Source organism: Scardinius erythrophthalmus (assembly GCF_964197995.2).
Source record: "Scardinius erythrophthalmus genome assembly, chromosome: 17".
In the NCBI taxonomy this organism is placed as follows: Eukaryota; Metazoa; Chordata; class Actinopteri; order Cypriniformes; family Leuciscidae; genus Scardinius; species Scardinius erythrophthalmus.
In genome coordinates this window covers 11,651,737-11,679,611 of record NC_138237.1, presented here as the reverse complement: position 1 = coordinate 11,679,611, position 27,875 = coordinate 11,651,737, and the positions used below count along the sequence as shown (strand labels likewise).

Here is a 27,875-nt window from a genome sequence, read left to right as displayed (position 1 = left end):
TCATTTGCCTCAAAGTATCAGGAAGAACAGCTGCATTTTCAAATTGAATGACAGCACAGCTTCTCTCATACCCACATTTTGTTTATTTGACACAGACCTTTTATTTAATTTTTGACTGTATTCATTTTCCCCTTAAATAGTCCTTTTGATTTTAAATGTTATTTGTCCAAATTTATTTTGTATTTTAGTTGTTGTTGGTCATTTACCAGCTTTTTTACTGGTGTTTTTGCGAGTTTTAGTGGACGAATAAAGTCAGTCCTCAAATTCCTATACAGTAACCACAGGTGTAGTGTAGTTCATCACATTAACTATCAACATGTGCATTTAGTCTTAGGTAGTCTAGTTGATACATAATAAATATTTCAAGCTAATCCTTGCTGTGTTCAGACATCAGGCAATATCATTCGGTATAGTTTCATAAAGGGAGCACACACCCTCAGAGGGAAACTTGATAACACCCAAACACATAAACCAACACACCCTCAGATATGGAAGACAGGGGGACACCATACAAACAAGTGTCATCACAGAAAAATAAGCTGCAGAAATACTCAATAATACACCCCCATTTGAGAGAAAACATGAGTTTAATTTAACAATTAATACAAACTATTTAATGAGCATAACATTTAAAGCATGAAGAAATCAGAAAACTGTACATTCAATCGCAAATGAAACATGCTGTGTTGTCAAGAACAAAACTCAAAGCTTGATAAAAGCGTGGGTTTAGTCCGGGTTTAGGGTGAGTTCAGTTTTGTGGTGATCCTGGTGGTACGTTCAGCTCTGGTTTAATTCAGTCAAGCCAGACAATGAATCTAATTCATGAAGTGGGCTGTTGGTTGAATAATGTCCAATGAGACACTGAACTGTGAGTGAATTTAAAGGAATAGTTCACCCAAAAATGAAAATTCTGTCATCATTTACTCACTCTCAAGTTGAAGGGCCCTTTTTTTCCCCCATACTGTGGAAATCAACAGGGCCCATCAACTGTTTGGTTACAAACATTCTTCAAAATATCTTTGTTTTTGTTCAGCAGAACAAATACATTTATACAGGTTTGGAACAACTTGAGAGTGAGTAAATGATGACAGAATTGTCATTTTTGGGTGAACTATCCCTTTAAGCAATTATTTTTATTCACACACACACACACACACACACACACACACACACACACACACACACACATACATTGTTTTATAGACAGGTTACTTTACAATAAGGTCTTATTAGTTAACATTGGTTAATGCAATAACTAATATGCACTAAAAATGAGCAATACATTTTGTTACAGTATTTATTAATATTTGTTAACATTAGCAGTTCATGTTAGCTCTGGGGTGCGTTTCCCGAAAGCATCGTTAGCCAACTATGGTCGCAAGTTCCGTCGTTATCAGCATAGTTCAACGATTTGGTGTTTCCCGAAACCATCGTTCCAACGAACGTTCGCAAACAGCATCGCAAACTTGTGTGGTTGGAACGACAGCTCTCGAGCTGTGGTTAGAAGCATAGTTTCTAGTTTACATGAGATTTAGACTGAATAAATCCTTATCTTTAGCAAAATAAGCAAGCTGACATTCAGTACAACCCGTGTTATTTATTTAGAATACATACAAATGTAATGTACGTCTTTTAGTTTGTCAAGAGATTTAAAGCACCGTTTTTGAAGACTGCGCATGTGCGAACGTGCTCTACTATGTAAGAACGAGACAAATATTGAGTCTGGTAATAAAGCAAAATAACTGAGAAAAATTAGAAATGGTCTTCAGATGCCATGTCTGTAACTTATATGACAAAATCTAGCGTTAATTCGATCTCAAACAGATGAATTAAAATAAGTTATTAGTCCACCACGTGCGAGACGTCATAAACCAACGTGGTTGAACGATACTTTGCGACATACGGTTTCGGGAAACAGTCGTGACCTATTTTTTACAGTCTATGGTCGTGACTAGCTAGTTGATTTCTCCAACGATACATCGTACTATGGTAGTTAAGCAGCGAGCTATATAGTTCTACGGGAAACGCACCCCAGGTCAATTAAATAATATTAACAGACAACTTTAGATTTTTCATAATGTATTAGTGAATGTTGAAATTAACATGAACTCAGAGTAGTGCTGGGCGGTTTACCGGTTCATACCGAATACCGGTGTTTATTTTTGTTACGATATGAATTTTTAATATACCGCAAAACCGGTGTATGTCGCTTTAATCGGAACGCGGCGCTGCGCGACACAGTCTCACTCCTCATTTACAACACACGTCTGCGGCGCATTACAGCTGCGACAAGGTTTTATTCCGTCCTCCACGTGGTGCGTCAAAATAGACCAGGCGCCTATATTTAGCGAAGCGGCGCGGAGAGCCGCTTCTGGGAAGCTTCGATCTGAAACACAAGCATTGACTAGAGTGGGCACGAGACGTGTGGGGGTGAGAGTCTTTTTTCTTGCGGCGCGCGTGTTTTTATACTGTATTAACGTATCTGAAGTGAACTGACGGTCTTTAGAAAAGTTTCTTTGTTATTACGATTGAATCTTTCTTTATCTTTCCTGATAAAGCAGTGTTTATGAGCGTTGCTGCTTTGTTTACAGCCGTTACCGGGGAAACCACTGTTTCTGCCGCTCCTAAAGCGCGTCCTGCTGGCACCTCTTTGTAAACAGCCTTGCAAACCTGTATTATTAATATTAGTGTGGATTTTTTCTATAATATTCACTCATGACAATAAAATAGGGCATTATAAGTAAATCTACTGCACTATTTCCTCTCTCACTCAGTAGAAAATGTGGTAAACACCCATCATGCTTGAGAAAAAAAAAAACACAAAAAAAAAAACCGGTAAAAACCGTGAAACCGGTATAATTTAGAAAAAAACCGTGATGTTGATTTTTGGTCAAACCGCCCAGCACTAACTCAGAGTAATAAATGCTTTAGAAGTGTTTGTCTTTGTTAGGTAATATTAACTAATAAAACCTTATTATAAAGTGTAGGTATGTAATGTGTTTTATCAAATTGTAGATACTTTTTGTTTGGAGATGAAGAGTCTGTTCTCCACTTCATCGCAACGGATTTGTCCTATGGAGAAAATAGCATAATAAACGTTATTTTAAAAAAGCTTAAAAAGCTCATGATATTGGCAGATATAGTTAAACAAATTATCAAAATTTCAATGAGCCTATAAGGCTGTCAAGACACAGGCAATGCAAACACACATGTAAGGACTCTGATGCGAGGCGACGAGTGTCGCAAATCAACATTAACCCACAACTATAACATTCCTGTTTAGTTGCTTATTTTCCCCGCTTGAAAGACAAAAAGATCATTTAAGGGATGTTTTAATCCTAGAAATAACATTAATTAAATAAATGGTTTGATTTAAAAAAACAAAAACAAAAAAAAACAAATCTCTCCTCAACTTACTTGGTGAATCGATGTCTGCATTTCTTAGGTAGACCTGTTGTCTCAATGTAAATAAAAAAAAGAGAGACATTCACACAAATGTTATATAAAATCCCAACCTGAATTAAATTCTTTACACATTTTTATAAAATAACTTGTTATTTGTTTAACAGTTTAAACTGTTACTGAACTATAAGCACTGTGAAGTACATTAAGTACTTAAGAAACTTTCACAATGGACATCTACATGGGGAGAGATTTGTCATATGGAAAAGGATATGGAAATAGTACTATGTGTGTGTGTGTACTCACGACTGAAGTAGAAAAGTGTGCCTGCAAGTGTAATGGCCAAAAGCAAAAGAGCACCAATTCCCGGCCAAAGCACCAAATGTTCACAGCCTGCAACACAATACAAAGAAACCAATCAAACCAAACAGTATAAAACAGCAAGAAATCAGCAGCATCTAACAGCATGCCTTTGTCCGCACCTTTAGGTGAGTTTTTTTTGTTGCAAAAACAGTTTCTGTTAACCTTTACAGGTTTCTGGGTCTTGGCTGTTGGCGGCTGAACTGTTGGAGGATCCACTGGAGAACAAAGAAAAAAGAATAATCAAGACATAAACAGTTTTTGCCTCCATTGTGGACACTGATTCAAAAGGAAAAAATCTGACCTTTTAATGCCCAATGAAATGGGTGAGGGTTATAATTCTGAATATGAAGAGACAACTAAGTCAACATGTCAGGTCATGAACTTCCCAGACCAGAAGATCCCAGACAAGTCAAGTCTGCTTGAACGGAACTCTGGGATTCTCAGGCCAAATATCTCGCTGTTTGAATCTCTCCTACCACGCCTCACATGAGTCACATCAGTAATTTATTTTAAGCTACATGATCTTTTGATGTTCTTAGAGCACCATGAAAGAGGATAAAGACTGAAGATTTGGAAACATCTCCACCTTCACGCCAGGTGAAGATGTCCTCACTTCAGGGATGGAAACCTCAATGCTGGTGTGATTTTACTTAGATGACTCTGTATCTAAGTGTCATTGCTTTGGTCTTCTTGACTTTTTTCAGCCTAAAATTGCCATTCTGGAACTATCGACAACACCATTAAAGAGGGAAACCCAAGTTTTAACAAGAAAAAAACAGGGTAGGGGACCAAAACAGAGAAGGAGAGCACTGCCCATACCTCCAGGCATAATGTAATATCCAACAGGAACAAAATGCTTAGTTTTAAACATGCAGGAATAGAAGCCGGCGTCGTCTTCTTGTAGCTCCATGATGCGCAGGGAGTAGACCACGTTCTTTACAGTGGACACTGTACCCTTGAACTTAGAGGCTGCGATGTTCTCTTCATGTTTTTCTCTGCCGGCGCTGTTGACATACATCAGAAACTGAAGAGTGTTCGTACTCTCAAGGTACCGGTACCAATACACCTCCTGGCAGGTATGATCTGGACATTCACAGTTCAGACTTTGCGTGTCATTGATTTTGGTGTAGAAAACATTCGAAGTAGCTTGGAAGGAGGGCAGAACGACCGCTTAAGGAGAAACAAAGGAGAAATCATGAGTCCTGCTTTGTCCGTTATGGACATTTTGAATTTAAGGTTTAAAAGTGCCATCTGAAATTTTCTTCTAGAATGATCATTTTTATCAAGCTCGTATATTTAAATTCAGTAATTTCACTTAAATGACAATGAAAATTACCTATTAATTGCCATTTAAGTGAAATAACTGAACTTAAATATACGAGCTTGATAAAAATGATCATGATATATATATATATATGTGTGTGTGTGTGTGTGTTATTTTAAAAGATTCTTTAGGAATACCATTTTTACAGAACAATACAAAAATTCAAATTCAGTATTCAAAATAAAATAGATAACAGAATATATAACAACAGTTTTCTTGACTTCTGCAGACTTCCTAATGCTAAGCTGATATTACTGTAGCTCTTAAGTCCTGGTTTGTTCGTTATGCACATTTTGATTTTTGAGTTCAGCTTCATGAAATGTTAGATGGTACCTATTCAAAGGACAATGATAGTCAATGATGTAGTGTAAAGTCAGATCTTTTTATGTAACACTTTTCTGTGTCGAAAGTATAAGAACACAAAGGTTAAATATAGAATTAGAAACTGAAAAATAAAATAAAAGGCTGAAAAGACATTTTTACGACAGACTAGAGAACTAGAAACACAGTTAATTTCCTTGTTATGTAAGAGTGGAAACCTGAATAGACAGATCTCTTGGGTGTATAGGCGATTATGTTGTCTATATTCTCTTGCAAAACAGTTTTCCTCTCTTATCAGTGCCTGAGGGAAAATGGCACATATGTGGGCATTCATACAGTATGAGCAGAAAGAAACATCATAATTAATGTCAGAGAATGGAACAAAAATCCATTCACGCAATATATTGAGTTTAGTACAAAAAGCAAAATAGGCTGAGTGGATTATCTGGCTTGATAACTTGATTATTATCTGATAACACTTTTTTCGATAGTCCACTTGAGACATTCTACTAACTATAATTAACTTTTCAACTACGTCACTAGTATTAGTAGATTGTCTGCTTAATATCTGCTAACACTTTATTATGATGATCCTCCAACAGACATTTTACTAACTACATTAGTACTACATTAGTCAACTTATTCTACTAACCCTAACCTAACAGTCTACTTATACTCTAATGAGAGTTAGTTGACATGTAGTTGCAAAGTTACTTATATTTAGTAGAATGAATGTCTAAAGTGGACAACCAAAATCAAGAGTTAAACATACAAACATTTGTATCAAATCTAAATATTTTCAAACGCAAGATATTTGTAAATTGCCTTAGGATGCAAAACACCTTTCGTCCTAAAGCGAACCACTGAGGTCATCACAAATATATTATAAAATATTCTTTATGAATACCATCTTTTGCAGACTGTCACAACAATTCTAAATCAGTATTCAAATAAAATATCTTCGACTTGTGCATACTTCTTTACGCTAAGCTCATATTACTGTAGCACGTAAGTTTTAGGTCCGGTCCCATTATAGAATTTGACGGCTCTTAAATATAATACAAAGAAAAGTTCTTACCTGCCATCCACACGAACACATAACAGCACATGCAAGAGAGGGTCATCTTTGGGCGTTCGTGTGTGAGCTGTCAACTGTGTGTCTGTGTTTTCCTTTCTGTTCTTCATGTGTCACACTGAAAGGAGGGCCTGCAGTGTGTGGGGCCAATGAACCAATTACTGAAAGCCTATCAGAGAATGAGTCAGAGGAAACACACATACACAGAAAACATCAAGGAAAACTCAGGAGACTTTTCAGAAAAACACATATTTCAAGTTTCGTTAACAAGTAAATTGCAGCTATTAACTGTTAAAGGCAAAAGCATTAAACGTTTTACTAAAAACTCTGTACTCTAAAGTACAGTTATCTTTCAGCGTGCAATGTGTCAGCGCTTAGATTGATTTTTCTAACGCACTGTTGCGAAAAAATTTATGTGATTGTATGTCATTCAACACATTTTGAAGTGTCCTGACAAAACGTAGATGATTTCAGAGGTTCTAGATCGTTCACTCTCGTGCATCAAGTAACTTTTAACAGACACGTTGTTAAAGAAGTTTGAGGATTTAAACTGACGTATAGTTAAAATCTAAACAACATGCAAGAGTATACATGAAATCATAACTGAAATGATCTCCAACTTCTCCAAACTCACATATTTACAAAAATGTAATAAAACCCTATTACTTAAATAGTTCCAGTGAATGCTAAAATAATTAGTTCTTCTCTTCTCTGAAACAGATTGCGCAGGCAAGCCTTCTCTAAAATGATCTTTAAGCCAAACGCAGGTGTGTGACCTGAGAAACACCTGCATCTGTCCGCAGAGCACCACAGCTGGAACCGCATCAAATCAACACAAACATATAATATAAAAAAATATAAAAACTCGTGTGAAATGAATCACAGATCCAACTCAACATACTGCTAATGCTGGATTAATGAACAAACAACCAATAAAATCTCTTAATGAATTAATCAATGCTCACATTAAAACTGAAAAAGTACAGATGGAAGCATATAACCAACAATATTGCAGCATGGCAAAGCTTTACCTCAAAGTGTTGATAGAGTATAGGCTACATGCATTTCCCATTTCTGACAGTATGGTGATAGATTTTGAGCGTCGTAAGAAGCCTAGTAAAAGTGTGCGACACTATGATATATCCTGGACTAAGATGGAATAAGGAAACAAATTTGTCGGGAAAGATGACTGAAATGTGTCCAAAATGTTTGACATATTCCTTATATAGCCTGTAAACTGTATAACTACATGTATAGTCAAGTTAATTGTTAAAAGTGTCATTTAATTAATTGTTTAAACAATTATTTTCCTCATGTTATACTGAATTTCTACACTTTCTAAATATTTTTATATTAAATTATTATTATATAATCATTATATATATATATATATATATATATATATATATATATATATATGTAATCAAATTTAATTGTTTTTTTTAACAAATCACAGCTTGAGTACATATACATTTCCAGAAAATAATTAAAAGAAAAAAATAAATAAGAAACATTTTCATAGCTTCACGCAAACTGTTTATGATAAACTTTTGTTAATCATGTTATGGCTTGGAGATATCTTCTTATATAACCAAAACTTTTTTAACGACTTTGAATTTATTTACTGAAGAAAATCAAGAAAACAGATAAAAGTATTGATGAACTAAATTATTTTTGGATTATTTTATGAGTTAAATGGATAAAAATTTTAATACTGATATAGTAATGAAAATATTAAATTGAATGTACTCAATCTCATGTCATATTGGCTGAATAAATAGTTAGGTCAAACTAACAAAACAGATAAACCCTGATAAACTTGCTCAAATTAAATCTGCATGCTGGAACGCATCTTTTTTTCCACACAGAGTAAAACTACTTTTACACTGCAATCACATATCGATCGAGCAGATCACAGTTTATTCCAAGGCCTCTAGGTTGGACATACGCATTTAGTTCATAATACTTCATAAATAAATGAAAATTTGTTTATTATTCCGTACCAAATTTACACTCACGTCAGTAACACTAAAAAACCTGAAGAACAAAACTGCACTTTAGAAAGATTTGAAGAACGTTAAACTTTAACGACACGTTGGTTTTGTTCAGAAGAACAACATTTATCAATTCATTGAACAAGCCAACATGCTGGTTTTCCACTCCGCGTTCTAGATAAACTGCGCTAATGAAGTCTTTGAGTGTGTGGGCCTCTGGAGCCTGAAGCTCAGGGGGGGCTTGTGTGGGAGTTTTGAGATCTCGCTCATTGGCCCTCGTCTCTTGAGGAGGGCTGAAGGGGCTCATGGGCCCGTGGAGGGGTCGTGAAGAGGGGAGGATGTGGGAGACGCACATGCCTCGGAGGTCGAGGCTACGACTAAGACACAGGGAGTCGAACCGCACGATTCTTTGAAAACAGGAGATCTCAGGGGGCTCGAGAGAACGCTTCAGTGCGACTGTCGACGGAGGGCTTTCAACTCTGTGGTTACAAAGGCTTAGGAAAAAAGTTCATAAAGTTCTGAAGTACAAAAACTGCGTGAGAAGGAACAGGTGTTAGATCCACAATTTAATATGCATTAAAGTGCATTTGAAGATCAAAACATGATCATTAGAATTACAAACATTAGAATTCATCCTAGATGCAAATTAAAGTGATAGTTCGATAGTTCACACAAAAATGAAAATTCTGTCATCATATAGGCTACTCACAATCATGTCGTTCCATGTACACTACAAGTCTAAAGTGTGGTTAAGATTCTTTGTATGTTTTTGAAAGAAGTCTCTTCTGCTCACCAAGGGTGCATATATTTGATAAAGAAAAAAATACAGTAAAACATTAATGTTGTGAAATATATTCACAAAGTGTATAGTGTTTTAAAGTGTAATTTATTCCTATGTTGGTGAAGCTTAATTTTCAGCATCATTACTCCAGTCTTCAGTGTCACATGATGAGTCTTTGTGCTTATGCATATTCAAACTCTATCAAAATTGGAAGCAGAAAGTGTCATGCAGGCATCATTGATGATTGGTTACTTTCATTGATGTCAAATCTCACGTTGAATCTTTGAATAGGTGCAGACAGAATAATGAATTTTAGTCTGTTCATGACTCTTAAAAAATGTGTATAGTTTCAAAAGACACGGAATATAGCACACAAGTCTTTTATAATTTCATGATGCGTTTTATTGTAATTTTGGATCTTACCAGCCCAAATCCCAATTTGCATACGCATTTGGAACGACATGAGGGTTAGTAAATTACAGAATTGTCATTTTTGACTGAATCATCCCATTTCACATGCGAGTGTGATGAACTCATTTGAAACTCATTTACAATCGTTTTCCCCACAATAAATATGTTCCATGAGTAGTCAGAAAGTTCTCTAAAACGAAGAATTGAGCTGAGAATTGTTAAATGAAACCATTGGAAATCAGATACGCATGATTTCTTGATTGTGATAATAGTTTGAACTCTCAAAAAGGGAAATGCAGCTCTATGCAAGAAAGAGGTCAACAGAGTAGCAATCGTGTCCTCATTTAACTCCTGCACCTGTTAGACCTGCAAACAAATATAATCCTGTATGCTGCTGCATCGAATGAGGCTGATGTTACCTTACTGTTTCACACACACACACAAATAAAACAAAAAGGATTGCAGTTTGAGCTCTCCTGATACAGGGAAATGTTTATGATGTGCAAATCTGACCTCTATTCAGATAACTCTTCATATAATTCTCGCCGTTCATTATTGACGTCTTTCTTGAACACAGAGTCAGGGTTTGAAAGGCGTTTCTAGCAGTTCCAGATCCAGTGTACATGCTGGCAATCAGCTCCCCCTTGATGCTAAAAGTGGAAATGCTTCAATTAAGTCATGTGCATAAGGATATCTTCATGTATGAGATCTTTAGAAAAAAAATCAACAATAAATACTAAATCTATGCTGACATAAACAGCGGGAGGGGTTTATTTGATCAAAGCATGAAGCAAGTTGAAGGATACACGAGTGGATGGCTCATGTAGTGTGTTTTTGCATCACAGCACAAAGTATAACATTTCTACTGATTTCTCCAACAGAAGAGTGCAGCTCTAGAGACATCCTATATAGTTTGTAGTCCTGAGCATTTCAAGGAATAGTTCATCCTAGAACGATCATTTCTCACCCTCATGTCATTCCAAACTTGTATGACTTCCTTTATTCTGTGGAACACAAAAGGAGAGGTTTAGGATAATGTTTACACTGCTCTTTTCCACGCTGTGAAAGTGGATGGATGCTGTCAAGCTCTACAAATGACAAAAAAAGCACCTTTTATGTACCAGGTAGTTCAAACAACTTGTGCAATATGAAGTCTTTTGGTGTCATGTTATAACATTGCATTTGACAAACCTTGTAAGGTCCTTAAGTGTCACAGCAAGATGAATAGCAGTTTGAATATGTGGAATTGGAGACGACAATATTTTCAGTGAATATCAACATAAATTTTGATCTATACATCACAAACATATAGTGCATTAAGTTGTATTGACTACATATTTTTGATATTTTTAGAGATTGACAGCTTCCATTCACATTCATTGCATTGGAAAATGCAGCATGAACATTCTTCAAAACATCTACTTTTGTGTTCCATAGAAAAACAGAAAGTCATATGGGTTTGAAATGAAATGAAGGTGAGAAAATGACAAAATTTTCATTTTTGATTCCTTAAAAAGGAATTGAGAGCAGATGATTTTCTGTATGAAAGAAAGGCCTTAAGAGTTCTTCGGAGAGCATAAATTGTGAGATGGGTCCAGTAGATTTTAGCGCTCTTCTGAGGTCCCGTGCAGTTTTATTACAACAATACTGTCAAACCATCATCGGACAGTCTTTAAAAAACACCAAGAATAGTTTCATCCCAGAGCCTTTCCTCCTCTGTCCTGTTGTCTTCTTGATTCATCTTCTCTTTTCCTTTTTTCTTCTCTTTTTTGTGTTTTTGTTTGCCATCTTTCGTTTCTGTCCTTTCCTCCACTCTTCCCTGTGCTTCCTCATTTTGCACCACAACCTCTTGTTTCTCCAAGAGGTTCTCTTCCTTTTGTCTCTTTGCATGCTGTCCATCCCCGTGCCTCCTACTTTTCTTGCTTGGTCTTCTTTTACTTCTGCTTTCCTCGTCTTCGCTAGAGCTTCCGTCTCTTTTTCTTCTCTCCTTCCATTTCTTATTCCTATCCTCTTCTCTTTCTACACTTCCTCTCCTGTCTCCCTTCAGCCTCTTTTTCCTTTCACCCCGTTCCGCTTCTCCTTCCCTCCCTCTCCTTTCCGTATCAGACCCATCCTCTTGATCTCTTCTGCTCTTCCCTCGCTTTCTCATCCTCCTCTTCCGTCTCCTCCTCTCTCTGCTGTCATCACTGCTGCTGCTGTCACTACTGCTGCTGTTATAGGAGGAGGATCCTGAGAAAGAGGAGGAGCTAAATGACTCAGGGCTCCTCCCTTTTTTATATAGTTGACCGGGTATGAATGGAGGACGGGATTGTGGCATATATCCAGGCCGATAGTGTGGGACAGGGCCTCTCACCCCAAAGCCAAACTGAGGGACCTGAGACTGGAATTGTGGGGGCCAGTGAGGTCGAGGAAAACCAGGAGGCGGAAAACATGGCATCAGCTGGCCAGGATGAGGCATTTCTTCTCCTTTTAGTGGACCTTCCGTTGTACTCTCATCCAGAACATTGCTTGCTTGTCCCAAAGTGCCAGGCCCTGCTTTGGGCTCCAGTCCCCGGGCCTTCTGCACCTGGATGTAGTCAGCCAGCTCATCCTGGAAGGAGTCATACACTTTCTTCTGAGATTTGCATAGATCCATAACTTTCTTCTCTCTAAGGACCAAGATGAATTACAAAGTCAGTTCCACTGATTCAGATGGCTGATAACAAGCAGATTAGGATTAAAATAGTTGCATGTAAACTATTAATCAACCAATACAGGTTTTCCAATAGCGTACGCAAATAAGTAAAATGCATTTTACTTTTCTATTTTTTTTTTAAAAAGTCAACAGGAAATTTGTTAATTTGCAACATTTTATTTTACTAATCCTACATATTTAAATAGAACATTCAAAAAAAAAAAAAAATCTATGGCAGCATTTTATCGATGAAGGCATATTTAGAAAGTAAATAAGATTAATTTAATTCTTTGAAAGCAGACAATGTTCACTTGGAAGTTCATTCATGAAGAATCCATGGTTATATCATCGATTATGTAAAAATGTCAAATACTGGCTGACTAATTGGCCTAGCCGATATATAGGCCTTTCGCAAATGAAAGCTAAAGTTCAGTCTTCTAAACCAAGATCCAAACCCTAGTGGCTACAACAAAATATGGCATCAAATGAAATAACTAATGAAAGTGACGTCACTCACTTGGTGAAGTGTTTGTTTCCCTGCATGTGTGCCTGGTACATCTCTATTGAGCTGAGCGCCAGACAGCAAATCGGGCAAGTCAGGGAACTCACTGTAGTGTGTGAGAGGAAAACAAAATAGTATGAGAAAGAGGATTTAATAACACAAGGAAATAAAGCAAATCCTCAAACCATGAATCTTCAATAATAAGTGAACTGACTACAACATTTCTGTTTACATTAATGGATTACATACAATATGACCTGTTTTGGTCGATCAGATCACAAGTGTTAAGTGTACAACACAAAATACAGGTGTAAAACGTTCTGAGCTTGTCCACTTTCGACAACTTCCAGAGTTAGTTGAAAACGGATTTGAACAGACACAAAAGACCGGCTTCTCTCCGCCGACTGACTTAATGTGTAAACATTATGGGAAGCGTGCTAGCGAGACAGGATTTAAACTGTCTGCTTGAGACCCAAGTTTGGTTTGAAGACGAAAAACGTACCAAGCACAATGTTCTCTCACCATTCCTGATTTCTAACATGCACTCGAAACGAAAGCTGCTTCTCGCCGTATGTTTTCCATCGTCTTTCTGCATGTTCATATGTACATTTTGTGAGCTTATTTTGTCCATTAGTTCGAACTTCGAAATATATGAAAATAAATGTACTCGCCCATAGACCCTCCCCTTAAAGAAATCAGGACAGAAATGGTCGAAAGTGGACAAAATAGACGGATTAAAAATGCATTTAATTGAAATAGTTTTAATAAATTAAAATTAATTAATTAAAAAACATTATTATAAATATTATTAAATCAAAAGATTAATTAATTTTAATATTAATAAACTAATTTGGTAGATGCAGATGTATATTAATGTATACCATGTTCTGACTGTTCCCCCATCTGGTCCAGCATCTCAATTCGGGCCTGGTTCCTCTGATGCTTCCGGCCGCTATAGTGCTGCTGAGCAACCAGAGGGTTGTTGAAGGAAGCGCTGCACAGCGCACAGTACTTGTTGGGGTCATCGAGGTCAACCTCTTGATCGGCCGAACCAGAAGTATCGCTCTGCTCCTGACTGATCGGGTTTTGTACAGCATTCACTGATGGGAGGGCAACTGGAGATGTGGATTCCAGGACGGGCACTGAGAATCAATTGAAAGGTGTTTATGAGAGGTTTTGCCCACAATGGTGAAGAGCCAAACTCAACAGATCCCAGTCCAGGGCTCCAGACTGCGACCAAATGGTCGCATTTTGCGACCAAAATTTGAGAGTGTGCGACTAAATTTTACATCCAGTCGCACATGTGCGACCAGTAAATTTCATCTCGTTCATAGTGGGCGACAACCGACGTCGCGTCTGCGATGCTTTGTTTACGATATCACGACAATTAATTTTTTAACGGTCCTCCATGAAGGGTTCCGAGTGAATGAGTGTGTGTGTGTGTGTGTGTGTGCGCGCGCGCGAGTGAATGAGTGTGTGTGTGTGTGTGTGTGTGTGTGTGCGCCCGCGCGCGAGTGAGTGAGTGAGTGAGCGAGCGAGCGAGCGAGAGAGAGTGAGAGTGTGTGCGTGCGTGTGTACATGTGCGAGTGAATATGTGTGTGAGACGGCTCGAGATGACTGGTCGTAAAGCAATGTGTAGTCTGACAATGTTTCTTGTCCAGGACATGACAAGATTTTTAGGAGTCGAGACTCGAAATCGTGTAATCTGATACATTGACTATAGTAACAGACAAAAAAATTGCGTATTCTGAACCAGACATAACTATAACTATGGTATACTGTGGTTATGAAAGTAGCCTATCTTTTTACAGCACTTCAAAACTATATCCTATTAAAATATTTTTTTTTTATGTGTCGACCAAAACATTTTTGTTCATCCTTTAAAGATTGTCTCTATTTATAAAACTGAAAGTTTCAAGAAGTAGGAAAACTCACACTTATTTTTTTTAAAAAGAAGACTAAATTACCATTGTAAACAGCTGCTGAGGGTGCTTATTGGCTATTTTCACTCCCTAATATCTATTTTGTCACTCATTTTGCTTTTGAAATAATATTAAGACATTATGAAGGATAATAATTAAATTTAACTTTATCTATACACCTCAAATTTAGCTCAGTGCTTTATCATCCCACAGTGCTACCAAATACTTTCTGTAGAACTTAGAGCCGCGGCCCTCAGATGTTAGTCTGGAGCCCTGTGATCTTAAAATAAAACTGCACCATAATTTCTGTACGCTTAATCTATTTATTATCAAAGCATTTGTCTGTAATAGTTATTTAGGGGGAAAATGTGAAGGTGTGCCCCTAAATTTTCTGCTTGCGCTCCTAAAATTTTAAGTCAGGGGCTACAGCGCTCCTAATAAAAAAAGTTAGTCTGGAGCCCTGCAGTCTGAATTTTACTCACCTCCAGGAGGTGGAGGATTGTTTTTTCTCATGTTCTTGGCATGAACTTTGCCCTCATAATGTGACTTGGCCACGGTGGGGGAGCTGAACACCATGCTGCACAGCTCGCAGAACTTCTCAGCAGACAGACCTCTCTGTAACAAAAAAGAACAAAATATGAAGAATTAAAGCACGCTAACACACACTTAAAAGCAATACATGCATATTCTGTATGATCTGTTACATACCAATAGGCCTCCACAGTCTTGGCTCGTCATGTTCACTTTAGCTTTGTTGTTCAAGTACATCCTGACTCTTTGTGCATGCTTTTTTCCCTGGTAGCATAGAAAGCAGTGTTAGAAATATGACTGCAGCCCTTTTGAGATAAACTTGAAACAGAAAAACTTGATTTCACAAACCTCATAATGAGAAACTCTCTGGGACTCGTGAATCAGGGTTGCTTCACACACATGACAGAAGTTATCAGTCAACAGGCCTTTGAGAAGATCACTGTCACTTTGAGATCCTGCAGGAAAATCAGACAATAATGTACACATTTAAACAGAGTGGCTTTAAGGATTGAAATAACTTGAACATTTTTGTGCAAGGTAGCATGAGTGATGTGATTTGTATAGACGGGATCTCATTAGCACATTTTTACAAATCAGATTTTCATGGGGCATGACATTTATGATTAGAAACAGATTTTAGATTCACAAGCGAGGCATTCAGTAATACTAGTCAACAAGAAATGGAGAGTACTGTACTGTGTCTCTTAGAAATATAATTATATCTGGTTATCAGTATTTATCAAAATTGATTTAACAAATGACGAGCATAGAATGAATTCTGTTCATGAATTAATGCTCACATAAACTGTTGGACTGATCTAAATACAACAATTCATACAAGAATGGTATTACGGACGATTTACAGCGGAATTCGTTCTGCTCATATTTCATGTATGAGGCCCAGTGTGTGCAAGCAAAACATACTACTAATAATATATACGGTTTTTGTGGTGCAAAACTAAATAAATAAATAATAGAATTAAGGATGCTCCCATAGATATTTTCATGCTATGCTTGACTGATTAATGACTGATAAATGACAGATATAATTTTTTTAAATTATTAAAAACAAAGTTAAAGGCCAATAGTTTTAAATGTTAAAACTGAATCTAGGCATCACATTATAATGTAAAAACTAAATTCTTAAAATGTCACTGATTTTAAAAATTATAATAAATTATATTGTGCATCACTATAGACAATTAGTGCATGCTGTGGTTTCTTTTGCCAATATTTTAATGAATGCACTGCTGCAATGTACATATCTCTAAATGAAAGAGTGATGTTCATGTCAAACTTACATGAATTCTACGTCCATTATTTGCATAAAATGGTGATTTCAATTCACTCGACAGGGCAGTTTGTTCCCTGAATTTGTCGTTGAACTCTCAGTTCAAACAATTTAGTCACAAAATGTTACAAGTAATAAAATTTAATTAAAAAAACTAGATTTGGATTTATTAATGTTCATTTGTTTGTACTGCTGTCTCAAAGAAAAGACGCATTTTTGATACAAAAACTATTTTTTAATTTAAATAAAATGACAAATTAGTTAGAAATATAAATAATAAGAAAACAGCTGAAAACGCACTAAAACGTTTTAGATTTGCACAAACCAGCTGTTATTTTCAAAAATATGGATTAGTTTAGGCTAAAAATACATTAGCTATCTGGCTAGATTGTGGTTTAATCGTCGAATTAACCGATCTACACGATGTTTTGTTTCATTAAACCCACGTTTTGTGTCGTATCGTGTATTTCCAGCCGATGCACTACTTAAACACAAAATATTGTTGTTAAAAAAGGGATTTTTGTGGTGGTTGTTTAAGGTGAATAATCATGGGTGTTAATATTTAGCCTAGCCTAGCTTGTTGGCTCGCTAAGCTTTATTACCACCCATGAATCCATCTCAAACAACTCAAACACAAACATTCGATGCAAATAAACTCCATATGACTGCATTTTTTAAGTTTTTGAAGGGTTTCAACTGATAGACTCACCTTCTTCAACCTGAAAAATATTGGTGTTAGTGTTTTGTACTGTTTCTGGATTGATATCGTCTGTATTTTTGATATAGTCAGTTTCCGCACACTGCGGAGAACACGATACACTAGCTTCAAGCTCGGACATTTCTTTAAACCTGGAAATAAATCAAAACTGAAGCAAATTTAGCTAAAATGCCAGAGAGCTCTACATGGTAATGTCTAGGATATGAAGGGAAGTGATGTGCGCAGAGCGCATGCGCAGTATGATGATCATGATCGCGTTTCTTTACGTGCCAGCCATTGAATTGAGCAGATGCTTACTGCCACCATCTGGTGTTTTTATGTTATTCAAGATTAAATAGCCTACCTATCATTAAATAGAACCTTTGTATCATTAAATAAACCAAATTTATCATGATGCACTACATCTTATATGAAGTATGCAGTTATATAGTCAATGGTAGGCCTATAGCCTAAGCATAGTTTCTGCCAAAATAAAAAGCATTCAGATATTATTACTACTACTGTAAAATAATAAGACCGTAAAATGGGATCTCATTTTAACAGTGTCAGAATCAACGTCATTTTGCTGAACTTCTTTTTCTGTGTTGGCTAACCGGTTAAACTGTAGCCTAACTTAGTATCTGGTAAACAGTTCAAATATAGTAAAGAGTAAAATATAGTTTCAAACAAAACAACTTATTTGGCATAACAGAAACCTGCATCTGAAATGAATTCAGGTTGGTGAATTATTAACATTATGATTTATTCCTTCAGTCTGAGAAACAGGTGAAATGCCATGCATTTCTACATTAACTGAAGACAAATATGAACTGGGCAAAAACAGAGACGAATAACTACAGTTCTGGATCACTGAAGACACTGGAGACAGTTCTCATAGAAAATATATATAATTCCTTGAATAAAGTTGATTAGTGTATAACACAAGAAAAAAAAGACTAGGAAATCAACTGAAATCTGTTAAAATAGTGACAATGTTACTTATAAAACTGTGAAGGTATAATACAGTGATTGAATCAAATGATAGTGAAGGACTGTCATATTATACCATTTAGTATTATTAATTCCTTGTCTCATGAATTGAATTTCAAATTACTTTCATATGTTTGATGCAGCACATAAATCATATCTTTCAGTAACCATTTGTCAGAGGCAAAACAAAAAATCCCTTTCTGTTAAATTAGAGCAATATTGTCACTGACCGTTTATAGGAATGCATTACTCATGTAAAAATACGTTTTGTGGAGCGTATTTGAAGACGAGTCTGTCCAAGCAAAGAAACAAAACACAGAAAATATCTGTATGGCATAAGAGTGTGCTATGAGACACCTCCATTCCTCCTTTTCTTCCGGATCACTAGGAGAGCCATGTAACAGACGGTGGCAGTGAGGAGGACGGTTAGGAGAATCAACAAACTGATCCATGCCGCAGGACACAAGCCCTTCCTAATCCCCACAGGTTCCTCTGGAAGAAGACTGCTCACACTGAGTATATAACCCAGAGCCCAGCCCACAGAGGCCTCACCTGCCTGAAACATATAGTAGAGATTGAAAGTTTTGTTTGGGGGGGGGTTTGCATACTGCACATTCACATAGTTGTCAAATTTTGCATCTTAATCAGCAACAAACTGGAAAAATGGTTCGTCTTGCCCAATTCAGAAGTTAAACTGGTTCTGTCATGTACAAGTATACTGTATCACCATGTTGATAAACTCACCTTTTTCTGGAAAGCAACATTTTGGAACGAATGTTCATCAAAGCTATAACCCCTAAGCATTAGCACTTGTATATACACTGCAAGTGCACAATAATCCTTCAGGTATTTTTTCAAGTCAGGGGCTTTCTTGGTCATCTATAATGAACAGGAGATATTGATATGAATTAGATTTAGGATTTCTGATTTGCGGCTGTGTATTTATCACAAGCAGACACACATTTTTATGAGCAGTACCTCACCTTAAAAAATACCCATTTAATATTTCACCCTGAAATCTCTTTCTAATATATATATATATATATATATATATATATATATATATATATATATATATATATATATATATATATGTATATATATATATATATATGTATATATATATATATATATGTATATATATATATATATATATATATGTATATATATATATATATATATATATATATATATATGTATATATATATATATATATTCTCGTTACTGTAATGCAAATTACAGTAACCTCATTCTAATTTCTACTGTACAATGCTTGAAAAACTAATGATATATTATTTAAATGGAAAGGTACATCATGTTTCATACATCATAGTAGTATTTGTTTTACTGGTTTTAATTTATGCTGATAACATTTTGAATTAGTATTTTCTTGTAAAAAATTGTAAATCAAAATATAAAACAACTAACCATCTAACTAACCAACTATATCCTAGATGCAATTCGATTTGGGTGAAAATGTGCTTAATTGTCATTTTCAATTTGAGGTGACATGGACATATCATGAGATTTATTTGATTTATTGGCAAATGGTGCTATTCTCACACATATGCACACACACTCACACATATTATACCTCTTCTATGGTCATATTACACACAGCCTGTGTAGCCTCCTCTAGCTGAGCAGAGGTGCTGATCTTTATCCCTGTACTTTGCTGGAGATAACTGTGAGTGAAGAAATAGGCGGAGAAGGCCTGAAAGAAAGAGAAATGCATAAGATGCTATTCTATTAAACTCATATTATGACCATTTCTGGGCCCCTCACCATGAAGCCCCCACTGATGTTGGGCTGGAAAACTCCATTAAAGGAACACTGAGAAAAGGGGCAAGAGTGGAAGGAAAATATTTCAGAGGTGTTGCCAAGGCAGCTTTGGTAGTCCCCAGTGCCTTGCACTCTGATCCACGAATGAGGGTCGTAAGTTTTGGGTCTCCTTGACGCTGCACAAGGCGAGTCAAACACTTCCTCCATCTTGAAGACATCAGTGAAGTCAGATGGGTAGCAGGGATGATACACACTGGTAGTATTACCCTGCGACTGAAATTAAGACATACTAGATGAGTGTTAACTGTGATGTTATTTACTCACAGGACAAAAAGAATCAGGACAAAAAGAAGTTTGTTTATGACCAATAAATAAAAAAAGTGTCTACACAACATATATATTGCAGTATCATTTGATTTGTGATGCATCATACTGTAACCAGGTAGGCCAGGATCATGCGCAGAGCCTCTTCTTTACCATAGCACAGGTAACTATGTGTGTAGAGGGAATACTCTTGCCCGTAGAGACGCAAGGTCATGTGGTTTCTCTCGTTTTCAACTTTCTCTGGGGTCTCAAAGGTGATCTGTGTGGACGCCCCACCTAAATCCAGCGCTCCGACTGTTTTTCTGCCAGGGTTAAGCCACCGGCCCACATAGCCATACTACATAGTGTGGAAATGAGCAAACAAATACAGAAAACGGCCACTAGATGGCCCAAGCAGTTGAGAAACTGGTAACCATAAATCAAAACACTGGCTTAAAGGAGAACTCCGGTCAATTTTAACATTGAGCTCAGCTGCTCATTTTTTGGTAAATTTGGAGTGCTGTCAGTACAGAGAACAACGACAAAAATCGGTGTTGCCTACACCGTGTTATCCTATTTTTTAAAATTTGCACCCTGTTGACTTCAATGGGGCAAGTTTTAAACCTGCGTTTAGCCTCTTAACATCCTTGATGTGTCATTACAAGTGCCCAGCCACCGTGTTCACTCTGAAGGAATCACTCGGTTTAAAACTTGCCCCATTGAAGTCAACAGGGTGCAAACACGGTGTAGGCAACACCGATTTCTGTCGTTGTTCTCTGTACTGACAGCACTCCAAATTTACAAAAATGTAAAAATTGAGTTCTCCTTTAATATTTAGAATTCTGTTTTGAAAAGAAGTGACAAAGCTTAAGTATAATTATTGACTTTCAGCGACGAGAAAAGATCATACTCTAACAGAATGAAAGTACCTTTATGAAGTTTTCAAGGAGGTAGTTCACAGTGATCCAACCGTAAACCCCCTCTTCTTGACCACTCAAAATGACTGCTCCTCGAAAGCTAAATGGAAAAGATTTGATTTTCTGTTTGACTTCTTGAAGAACCTTAAATGCTTTGTCGGGATTGGTAATTCTGGAGAAAGTAAAATACAGTGAAAATGTAATGAATCTGGAGGATAAAAAAAAAAAAGCCAACAGCAAATGTCATTCTGGCAGAACACAAATACATTTATTTAATAATCTTTAAAGACAATTGATACATGTTTGTCTCTTATTCAGTAATAGAAAATTGTTTGCCACCACAGTCACAATTAAACTATGGGGACCCTGTTGTAACATCCTACAAGGTAAAAAAAAAGAAAGAAAAAAGGATGACATCTAGTCGAGAAGACTAGTAGGCTAATAATATTCACGTTAATCAGATATTGGTTGTGTCCGAAATCACCCCATACCATCATATCAATATCAAATTTATTTCTAGAACACAGTTCCAGTAGTGGGATTGAATGTGAGATTGAATAAGTGTACTCAATAACGTCCACAATGGTTTTGGACACCCAAATGGCTGTTCCCTCAAATAGTGCCCTATTTAAAGTCTCTATGAACAGTTTTTTTTTTTGGCTTTTAGTATGAATAGGCCTATGTTAGCCGTACTGTTATCTATAAAAAAATAACTTTTTGACAACCAGAACGTTTTTTTTTATAATCTTTCTTTTTATGTATGCATAAAAACATTCAAAACTTCATGTAGTAACATAAGAAGAAAAACACACTCACCTCAGAAGTCTCATACCAGCAGTGGCTCCCAGATACACAGGGGTGCGGTGATGTCTATCTGGGGGAACGTCCTGCATGGCCTGCTTCAAGCATGCTTCAAGGCTGCGGCCCGCTGCGCCCTGCTGACCAGCATAAGCAGAGATTCCTCCTCCTGCGCCAAAGGAACACAAAACACATACAGTATTTATTTACTTACTTACTATTTAACTAGTATTACTGTTCACAGAGTGATGTTTCTATTTCTATTCACAGTTTCAAGATGTTTTTTGCTTTAGATGTTTATCTGGATGTCAAATATCTTCCCCATTTATCTGCCTGTACATTTGAAGAATTTCAGTAAGTCTTTTGACCTTTGACTTGACACTCGCTGTGCTGGGCGACCACGCCTGTGCCATTTAACTTGTCCGCTGGCCATCTGTAGGTGTACAAGGCAGTATGTGAGGAGCCAGCGTCCAGCACAATCCCATACTGCAATGGGAGAGAGAGAGAGAGAGACAAACAAAAAAAAGTTTAAAAATCCATGTTCAGTTTGCTTTTTAGTACGTGATTAATGTATTGTCATAACAGATGTTCTGACAGTGATTTATTCGCAGTGAACATTATTGTATCTTGTATCACTATATTCTGCGAAAGCCAGCATATTTTCCAGTACAATAACATAAGCATTTGTACAAAATGTGTTTCTGTGACCTGTCACGCACAATTATTTACCCACAGCTCCCAGGGGTTTACATGCACCTGGTGACCGATGACACACTCTTGGAGATGCAATTCCCAGAAGAATCTGATATAACAAACTGTTCTGAGTCTGCATCTTTATTTGTTCCAGGGTTCACAAGAAACAAAATGACTTTTCTCAATGTTTACCTTGTGAAGGCTACCTCCTCATGGCCACAAAACTGACTAAGTATCTTGTTATAATGTAATTTCAGATTTGTACTTGTGGTTTAGGATCTGTCTTTCAAATTTTATGTTAATGTCAATGACCCAGAGATTGGATATGAATTACTAAGTATCTGAGGGTGAATGTGAAATCATATACAGGTAAAGTACTATTCAGAACTACTTTGAGAGATAAATTACCCATTACACAACTAGCACAGCATATTAGTGTGTGGTCAAAACATAATATTTCAAAAACACAATTCCTCTTTGTACCGTTTGCCAAAATCATGCCTCCCTCTAATCAAGATAACCTGCATAAAAATGCAAGTTAGTGGAAGGAAGAAAGAAAGAAAGTGTTTTTACATTTTTTAATTGTCAAGAAATTATAAGTAATTATACTAACCATGTACTGCGGCTGCTCTCTCAGTTCATGTATAGGTACAGTTAGGAGTAGAATAGACACGATTCCAAACAGAAGGAACGTTCCTGAGGCAACAAACTTAACAAACAGTTTATCCATCAGTAAAGTTGGGGTCTGCCTGGTGCAATTCGGATGGTGAAGGAGCGAGGGCAACTCCTCCACCCACCCCTGCTCCTTCACAAAAGTACAAACTTCTCTACCAGCCCCCCTAATAGAAACAGTCAGTGACAGTTTCAATCTTCCATACACAAAATAAATATATTTGAAATATATTTTCAGTATATATTTTGGAATATATGCAAATATTTGAAATTGGCCCAATAAATATATTTCACACTTAACATCATATATTTTTGTTATATTTCAATGTATTTGGAATATATGCCACATATATTTTGACACTTTTGGGGACCCATACAGAAAAAAATACATTGAAATATATTCTGAAATATAAAAAAAATATATGATGTTAGGTGTGAAATATATTTATTGGGCCAATTTCAAATATTTGCATATATTCCAAAATATATTCTGAAACTATATTTCAAATATATTTATTTTGTGTATGGGCTTGATACTTAATTTACAATTAATATTTATTATGCATTGTTGTATCTTGAATTAAATGAACAAATTGTTGTAGATTGGAGTGGAAGCAGAACATGCACTAATAATAAATCTAAAAATCTTTTTTTTTTTTTTTTATCTTTTGTGGAATGAGGGCGTGTTCCAAACATTCCTAAATTATCTTTTGTATCATCTGTTTGTGACTTCTAATGGTGTGTTCACTGGTGCTTCTGACTAGAATCCTGAGTCTGAGTCATTCTTGTGCAGGACTAATGTGACGGAGAACAGATTTATTTACAAGGGTTCTCTTCATTCAGTGCTCACTGCCTCTATTCAAAAGCGGACACAGAAAGCATGCTCTGAATAGGACAGTTCCTGCCAAGAGCAGAAGCACTTTGCATTAACAAGCCTACTTTGTATCCACAATGCACTACTCTACATGTGGTAAGAATTTCCTGTTTGGTGTTGAAGAGGGAGGATGAAGAAATGTGTGACATCATCTACATTTTGGTGAAATATTTTGCACTTGAGCATGCTTGAGCAGTAATGTTATTTCATGACAAAATAGAATGACTAAATTAAGTCTGCCCAAACAACCCCATACACAAATGAAATATATTTTCAGAATATATTTTGGAATATATGCAAATATTTGAAATTGGCCCAATAAATATATTTCACATTTAACATCATATATTTTTGTTATATTTCAGAATATATTTCAATGTATTTGGAATATATGCCACATATATTTTTGACACTTTTGGGGACCCATACAGAAAAAAATACATTGAAATATATTCTGAAATATAACAAAAATATATTATGTTAAGTGTGAAATATATTTATTGGGCCAATTTCAAATATTTGCATATATTCCAAAATATATTCTGAAAATATATTTCAAATATATTTCTTTTGTGTATGGGGTACCTAATCTTAAATTGAACAAGATGTCAAAAATATGGCAAAGGTTTTGTTTTTGCTTTAGTTTTTATATACAGTACAATACAATCAAATCATGTACTGAATGGTATTATGATTTGAGTTTGCATTAGCTTGTAAGGAGAATTGAAAACATTTCTCATGAAACATTCAAGTTTAAGGTCCACAAGCAGTCAGCACAAAGTTTAAACAAGAACCATTTTATGTACAGTATTTAACTACATTTCAAGCGCCACTTGATAAAGATTAACAATTTTAAATAGATGGATAAATACAGTGACTTGGCACATAGGCATAATTTTCAAGACCATGTAATGACAAACCTTAGGATGCCATTTAAATAAATACAAAACTAAAAATTCAGGAACTTAGTAACCTGAATGTGTGAATAATTTCCTTAATGCACACACAATTCTCACACTGGAAACTATTACTTCAGTTCCTCAAACAAACAAAACAGCAACATAATGCATAAATGCACCAAATACTAAAACAAAAACAAGAAAACATGTAACTTCTCAGTCCTGCTTTTCCAGCTCTGGTGTAGTGTTTTGAAATATTGGGGCAACAGGCTCCTCCTCTTGACACAGGCGCCAAACCACAATGCAATAATAATTGAGCAGTAGAAGAAGCAACATGACAACCAAGGCCAAAACGACCAGAAGGGCCACCACAAGTCTCTTTCTGGTGTAAAATGGGTGCGATGACCAGTGGTCATTGTGGGACGCTTCCTCCAGTGAGTGTTTAGGCGTGGACAGAAAGTGTTTAATCCAGGTCCCAACGGGAGCAACAGGTGAAAACAAGCATGCTTCTCTGTCACCCATCATCACAGAAAGAAAAAGCCTCTTGTCCACAGAGCAACTGTCACTACCACCTGCCAGTCAGTGACTGAAAAAGAAACATACAGTGATATGGTTAAATTAAGCAGCCTATAGTGCAAGTAACAACAAACACACACACACACACACACACACACACACACACACACACACACACACACACACACGTTGGTACACCTATCATTACGAGGACATTCTATAGACGTAATCGGTTTGGGTTTCCATGTTTATGGGGACTTTCCATGATTTTTCTTAGCCCTAACCCTAAACCTACCCATTACAGAAAACGTCCTGCATTTTTACATTATAAAAAAAACATCGCTTGGTATGATTTATAAGCCGTTTTCCTCATGGGGACAGAAAAAATGCCCCCCTAACCCACCCTAGCAACTACACAGCAACACACTAAAACATACCAAACCCCTTTAGCAACTATGTAGCAATGCCATGGCAACCCCCTAGCAACGTGAGTTTTCCACAAACCAGCGCCACTCGCATTTTCTTAAGAAATAAATCCATAACAATTTACCACGGCATTTTGTTCACGCTTTAAGAATCTTTAAGTTGTTTGTATAATTTGTTTTTCAGTTAACTTATTTTACGACAGTGACGACAGCGGTGGCAGTATTATGACAGAAGAATCTGGCAGCATAATTTGGCGCAAACTTTACTTGAGTGAAAGCAAAAAACAAAAACAAAACAAAAAAGTAAATTACGCTTAACCAGTTAAAGCCGAATTTCTTTATCTGTTTTCCCATCAATTATGTTGTCCACTTTCACTTTTATTGTTTACGCAAGAGAATTAGCCTACACCGGTTTAGGAGAGGAAAAAGGCTTGTTTAGAATTGGAGAATCTCTCCTGACGTTCAGTCAGTGGAATAAAGAGACACCGTAAGAACAGGTAAGATGACACCACGCTCGCGCACTTTATTGATGATAATTAAATCGTCGTGTTCTAGATGGTGTGAAACAGTTTAAAATCATTTCGACAGACTGAACATGTTTTAATAATCGAGCTATCATTTAGTTGTGCACAGCAAAGACTAAAGCAAACTTACCTGTTATAGACGTCAGTGTTTGGCAGAGGAACAGTCTTCCCCTCGCTATAGATACCGCCTCTTAAATAGACTGTCGGGCGTTTTCATCATACTTTCAAATTCATATTGCGAGATAAACAAGTCACTTTTTGACCACTACCCCCATAACGTAGACGTCTGACTAATTTATGCATCTCCACCTCTCCAGAACTGACAGTAGCTAATATTAAACTTTCTGGGAAATGCATAGTGAAGTATGTCGTTATTTACAGAAATAGGCTACTATATATATGTGTGTGTGTGTGTGTGTGTGTGTGTGTGTGTGTATGTATGTATGTATGTAGCCTATATGTAAATATGTAGCCTATGTATGTATGTATGCATGTATGTGTGTGTGTGTGTATATATATATATACCTGGATATATTTAAAACATTAATGGATATTTCTAAAGTTAATATAATATTACACACATTATGCTCACAAAATTGAGAAGACAATTAGGCTAGTTGTGGTCTGGAACTGACATGGCACAAATTTATTGGCACAGAAATGTTATTTCTAAATATTTTTGTCAAAATGCAAACATGTGTTCGTTTGAAGAAATATCTTAAATTAACTGAAACATATATGTAGCATTTATTTAAGTATGCACAGGAGTGTGTGTTGTATGTGTGATGTAATTTATCTTGTTGTTGTGTGTCATTTACAGTGTGACAGTTTCTCATAAAAAAACTTCCTTTCAACATTTTCATATGACAATCTAGCAGTCCAGGCAACATGAGCTGAATTCAAATTTCACATGCCCTGAAATCAGGTATAATTGTTCCTCTAGAGAACAAACCACATTCATTGACACAAGGAATGAGAAAAACATACTGGGCATACACCTGTCAGTTTAAAAAGGCTAAAACCTAAAGTAGTAGAAGTCAGCAGATAGTAAACAGAGGATATCTGCGGTATGTTCCAGAAGAATTTGACATAGTTAGAAACAAATCTGTCTAAATCTCTTGATATGAAAACTAGAAAATGAGTGTTTTGTTCAAATCAAACAGCTGACAGTTACACATAACATATTTCACATTC

General features: G+C 36.3%; 3 protein-coding genes and 1 long non-coding RNA gene across 4 annotated transcripts; all 4 read right to left on the bottom strand.

The window, feature by feature from the left end:
* Positions 1 to 570: 570 nt before the first annotated feature.
* cd8b (cd8 beta) lies at positions 571 to 10,350 on the bottom strand. Its single transcript, XM_081391195.1, has 8 exons — positions 10,185 to 10,350; positions 6,489 to 6,654; positions 4,585 to 4,935; positions 3,885 to 3,980; positions 3,709 to 3,795; positions 3,418 to 3,451; positions 3,020 to 3,072; positions 571 to 832 (listed from the first exon to the last, which is right to left on the bottom strand). The coding sequence occupies exons 2-7, from the start codon at positions 6,532 to 6,534 to the stop codon at positions 3,054 to 3,056; spliced, it is 633 nt and encodes a 210-aa protein (XP_081247321.1). The 5' UTR covers positions 6,535 to 6,654; positions 10,185 to 10,350; the 3' UTR covers positions 571 to 832; positions 3,020 to 3,053.
* Positions 9,652 to 17,596, bottom strand: zmat1 (zinc finger matrin-type 1). Its single transcript, XM_081391194.1, has 7 exons — positions 17,301 to 17,596; positions 15,649 to 15,755; positions 15,478 to 15,564; positions 15,252 to 15,384; positions 13,729 to 13,989; positions 12,863 to 12,953; positions 9,652 to 12,319 (listed from the first exon to the last, which is right to left on the bottom strand). Exons 1-7 carry the CDS (start codon positions 17,428 to 17,430, stop codon positions 11,344 to 11,346), a joined length of 1,785 nt encoding a protein of 594 aa, XP_081247320.1. The 5' UTR covers positions 17,431 to 17,596; the 3' UTR covers positions 9,652 to 11,343.
* A 434-nt stretch (positions 17,597 to 18,030) lies between these two features.
* entpd2b (ectonucleoside triphosphate diphosphohydrolase 2b) lies at positions 18,031 to 23,584 on the bottom strand. The gene is made up of 9 exons (XM_081390683.1): positions 23,385 to 23,584; positions 22,447 to 22,564; positions 22,097 to 22,247; positions 21,293 to 21,452; positions 20,494 to 20,721; positions 20,064 to 20,333; positions 19,873 to 19,992; positions 19,023 to 19,157; positions 18,031 to 18,834 (listed from the first exon to the last, which is right to left on the bottom strand). The coding sequence occupies exons 1-9, from the start codon at positions 23,499 to 23,501 to the stop codon at positions 18,625 to 18,627; spliced, it is 1,509 nt and encodes a 502-aa protein (XP_081246809.1). The 5' UTR covers positions 23,502 to 23,584; the 3' UTR covers positions 18,031 to 18,624.
* Positions 23,585 to 25,094: 1,510 nt separating this feature from the next.
* On the bottom strand, positions 25,095 to 27,002 carry LOC308706336. The gene is made up of 2 exons (XR_014032027.1): positions 26,812 to 27,002; positions 25,095 to 25,802 (listed from the first exon to the last, which is right to left on the bottom strand). It is a non-coding gene; the product is annotated as an uncharacterized lncRNA (long non-coding RNA).
* Positions 27,003 to 27,875: the final 873 nt, after the last annotated feature.